General features: G+C 32.5%; 1 protein-coding gene across 1 annotated transcript; it reads right to left on the reverse strand.

The window, feature by feature from the left end:
- Positions 1 to 666: 666 nt before the first annotated feature.
- Positions 667 to 3,797, reverse strand: LOC139885634 (glutathione S-transferase 2-like). The gene is made up of 10 exons (XM_071869384.1): positions 3,658 to 3,797; positions 3,508 to 3,586; positions 3,360 to 3,416; positions 3,185 to 3,270; positions 2,833 to 2,904; positions 2,144 to 2,197; positions 1,918 to 1,993; positions 1,616 to 1,677; positions 1,217 to 1,273; positions 667 to 1,064 (listed from the first exon to the last, which is right to left on the reverse strand). Exons 1-10 carry the CDS (start codon positions 3,658 to 3,660, stop codon positions 951 to 953), a joined length of 660 nt encoding a protein of 219 aa, XP_071725485.1. The 5' UTR covers positions 3,661 to 3,797; the 3' UTR covers positions 667 to 950.
- Between the last annotated feature and the right edge of the window lie 1,142 nt (positions 3,798 to 4,939).

Below are 4,939 nucleotides of genomic sequence, written 5' to 3' on the forward strand. Positions count from 1 at the left end.
TTGCAACCGTGCGGTTGCACTCCAACAGAGAAAATTAAACAATAACGCATTTTAACTTGAACATAATGAACTCGGAGACTAAATATGCACCAACACATCTGATTACACGAATCACCTTTATTTCGTTGTCCTTGACCAAAATTTTATTTTCTCAACATACATCAATAATAATTTGAGTCATAGTTTTGAGTAATCGTTAGTATTTATTGGTAAACGAATGAAAGTTACACGAGTGTAGGAATGATTATCCAAGGTATTCAATCGTATTATCATTGACCTATACCTCAACTTATTTGAAGTAGGTCTTTGCAAGTCACATCTTACTCGATTAATGTATATCGTAATTTTTACACAATGTTATCACAAATTAAATCATTTCATGCTTTCACGCATTAAGAGGCTTTTTTCACATTATCAAATTATGTCCCCACGGCAAACTGTATAAGGGAAAAAACTGGTTTGGGTCATAACTCATAATTATCATTATCATTATCATTTCATACTATTTTATTTAGTCTCCATTTCTACAGTACTTTCTACGCCTCATTGTAAGTGTTTAAACCACGAACTTTAATTTGTACCACAAAATACATCTGTCTTACATTTGCATAATAATCACATTACCTCGAACGTAACTTAGAATAAAATGACAACACTCGCACAGCAGAACAACTAAAATAAAAAATGCATACATATGAAAGTCACAGTTTACAATCTGTACATAACATTACAGTTTTCCACATAACCAATCAATTCACCCCCAACTATCCCGATACATTTTGCTTGATATCAACGTTTAGTTAATAATCAAAGCGGGTGGGGGTCATTAAACGTGTCCTCTATCACAATATAACTTTTATTGTTCAATCTGTATGGATTATGATACTCTATTATTTATATGGATTGATATAATATGGGACTATACTACAAAGAAGTACGAGCCTTTAACTTCAAATCCTAGACCTGCCAATGTAAAAATCTGGCTGGTTTTCAGGCATGGCTTTTATAAAAGCAGGTACCTGCTTGTATGCCTTGCTCAATCTTGATAGAAGAGGGTACTTACTCTGCACCAAAAATAAAAATTATATAAGCTTTCGTGATTCTCATTAACAAAGTTCATGACATTTACCAGTCTGTATTGAACACTTTGTGAAAGATAAGTATATAATTTACAGTACACGTTGAAAAACATGACTATTTAAGATGCAAAGCTTACCATGTCAATTTTGTAGCTTTGCGATGCAGTAAGGATTGGCTCCAGAAAAACATCAGCCTGCATAAGTTTAACAGAAATATTAATTTTCTCAAAGATACGGTATAAGACCCAGGGGCGGATGTATATAGTGCCCAGTGGTGGCACGGGATACCATTGAAATACGCGATGTAGCGGAAATTTTTTGAGGTTTTTAATTAGTGACACCACTGAATAGTGTACATTTTTTGAGTGACACCATTGAAATAAGACATCTAGTAGAAATTTTTTGAGGGTTTTAACGGGTGACACGAGTGACTACCAATCCTAGATCCACCCCTGATAAGACCACTGCTGACTGATTATTTGACAAGGTGATTCAGTTATGAATCCAGAGCATCATGTTAAATAAAAAAATGTTACCAGACAAATTTCATCTCCAGTTGCGTACTTCCCAGCATGATCTTTTAGTAATATCTCAAGAGCTGCATCAGTTTACAAAAAAAAAAAAAAAAAAAAAAAAAAACTTATTAGTAGATTATTATTATTTTTACTATCAGCTATCCTAAATTGCAGTGGTTTTAACAGGTTATCATTGAGAGCAGCATTTTTATTTTTTTAAAAGGTTTTTTATTTGAAACTATAAGTTACTGAAAGAAATTAGCATCAGATACATTTTTGACAAGTGTCCATCAGGGGTGTACATAATTACTTAAAAAAATTACCTGCATACCCTTTGCCATAATGTTCATGAGCCCATGAAATCATTTCATCGAGACCACGATTTCGTCTAATGTAACTCTGCAAGTTGAGAAAAAAAGGTGGACTTGTAACAATTCACATGGATGAATTTTCTGTGAGGGGTTTATAAATCAACAACAACAAAGAAAATATTAATTAATATAATAATAAATAATAATAAAATATAAAAAGATCATTCATCTTACTCACCAAAATAGGTATCCTTATAAGAGGTTGTGTGCTCGAAGTAATAACATTTATAACCTGCAGATTCAAAAGGAGTTAGCTTATATGACATGGTGTGATACACCACCACATAAACTTTGATACTCATTTGTGCATTCCTAACACGGCTCATTGCATTAACATTTAACATTTTAGATTAATACATAATCCTATGTTATGAGCCATTATTATATATGAAAAGCAAAACAAAATGACCCGTCAGATTTATGATATCAAATGCGTACTGACGTGGTACACCAAAACTTAATAGAACGTTACTCAAGAATGATGAATCTCGTAATCTTTAGATTTACGCGAGCGATACTTTGTAAAATTTAATCAAACGATTAAATTACTTTACAGCCAAATATGAAGGTGCTCTAAAGCCAATTGTTATCTAAAATTTAGTCTTAATTTCCAATTCATATGTGCGCGCACTTCACAATTATCTCTCAGCACGTTTGAGCTTCTCCAAGACAAAATTTGATGAGTATTTCATTTACGATTGCATGGACAAGCTTTTGAATTATCATAATTGATCAAATATTGCATTAATAAGTAATCAATTGCCAGTTGTTTGATCCATTCTCATCGTGTTTGGGCATTGGTAGAAAGTTATCACTATCATTTTTACCAATATATAAGAAGCTAAAGCATAAAAACAAAATTAATACCTGATAGTTTAATGCCTTTTTCTTAAGGTCGCGTGGTAACAAAGGGAACTCAGGGTACTTCTCCTCAAGGTACTGTATTTATAGGAAAAAATCACACAGAATAAATAAATGAAAGGGAAAAAAAACTTGGTGTATGGGGAGGTGAGAAGTAGACAATCATTTCCCTATTCGAGAATAAAGACAAGTCCTTTCTCTACCCAGAGTAAAAACACTCTCAAGAGTAGAGAAAGTCATCCCTAGACGGATAGAGAGATTGCTTACGTGTGGACCTCCGGCCACTTGTACTTATAACAATAGTGAGACTTTAAAAGTAAAGCACTAAACCGATAGGATTTGCATTGAAGTTACAAACCATTGTGATTGCAAAAGAATCAGCAAGCACAAAATCACCATCTTTAAGAGCAGGCACATACCCAAGAGGATTGATCTTTAAATATTCTATATTCAAAAAATTGAGAATGAGTTACAATTTGCAGATAGATTGTGAAACATAACAGCAGCCATGATGAAATAGCAAATACAGTTACCAGGACGGCCCTGCTCAGATTTGAACAGATTAACAGATTTGTATTCATAATCAAGTCCTGTACAACAACAGACACGAAAAATAATCATCATATATATCATCATTCTTGGAATAATTGTATTCTGATGAATAAATTAAAGGTCGATTACCTTTTAAGTTGAGAGCAATACGAACAGTATGAGCAGAACTACTGACGAAAAATGAATACAGTTGCAAACTACTCGCCGTCTACACAAACATTAATAAAAAAAAATTAAATACAGTAGTTAATAAAATATGATACAGAAATAAAGACGCACCATAACTATAAGTGAAGCGTGAATTGTTAACAAACAACAAAACAATCGCCCTCCTTTTGTGTTTGAATATCACAGATTCACAGGTCAGGGCAATCAAACGCCCTGTTTCTTCTTTCTACTTCTACGTAGGATGGCAATGGATAGATAGGATAGGGTGACATATTTATATCCGTTTATTTTAATTTTTTCCCTATCCATATTTTGAGTTCGTTCATCCATGTCTATATCCAATAAATTAATTGGGTTATTAAATATCCATTGAATATTTAAGAAATGTTATAAAATTTTCTAATAAATAACAAAAACAAAAACGTATTATAAAAAATAAATGTAATATGACCAAAATTATAATCCTTCCACCACAATGTGTAATATTTGTCGAAGATTGAACATAATTTGTTAAATTTACTATCAAACATAGATTATGACAAACTAAATATGTAATTTATATGCTTATTAAGTTAGATATACATGTTTATTGTAATATACGTAAAATTAAAAATTATTTTATTACCTAAATATTAAAAAAAAAAAAATACGGTAAATATTGACTACCATAATATATAAAAGAGAAAATTGCGCGGTTGGTCCCTGTGGTTTACATGAAATTTGGTGTTTGGTCCCTGAACTTCATTTTCGGAGTTGTTGGTCCCGGTGGTTTTCAAAACACGTGTGGTTGGTCCCTGTCAGGGACCAACCACCCCGAAAATGAAAGTTCAAAATATGTGTATTTGGTCCCTGTCAGGGACCAATCAAGCGTGTTTTGAAAATCACAGGGACCAATAACCCCAAAAATGAAGTTCAGGGATCAAACACCCTATTTCATGTAAATCACAGGGACCAACCGTGCAATTTTCTCAATATAAAATAGTTAATATAAATAGATATGACTAAATTAGTGTATCCTTGTTTTGTAAAACTAGTTATACTTTATAGGCCATAAATATAAATATTGAATTAAATCAGACCAAGTCATATGATTTTTTTTTCCAATTAGTTAGGTGGATTTTATACAATAAATTCAAGTTATTATATTAGTTCTAGATATGCAATTAAATTTCGGTGTTGGGTTGGGAGTAGTTCTCTAGAGGTTCGTGTAGCGGGGTTCACTTTGTTGGCTACTACTTGAGATTGGAGCTTTTTGGGTTTGGTTTTCTGGCACATTGTTACATTTCAAGACTTAGTTCGTTGTATCGTATTGTTGTTTTTATCCGATGGTGTATGTACACTTTTGTATTGGTCACAATTTGTTGTAATAGGTGTCTATTCACTCAATTGCGAT

Source organism: Rutidosis leptorrhynchoides, chromosome 1, assembly GCF_046630445.1.
Source record: "Rutidosis leptorrhynchoides isolate AG116_Rl617_1_P2 chromosome 1, CSIRO_AGI_Rlap_v1, whole genome shotgun sequence".
NCBI classification, from domain to species: domain Eukaryota; kingdom Viridiplantae; phylum Streptophyta; class Magnoliopsida; order Asterales; family Asteraceae; genus Rutidosis; species Rutidosis leptorrhynchoides.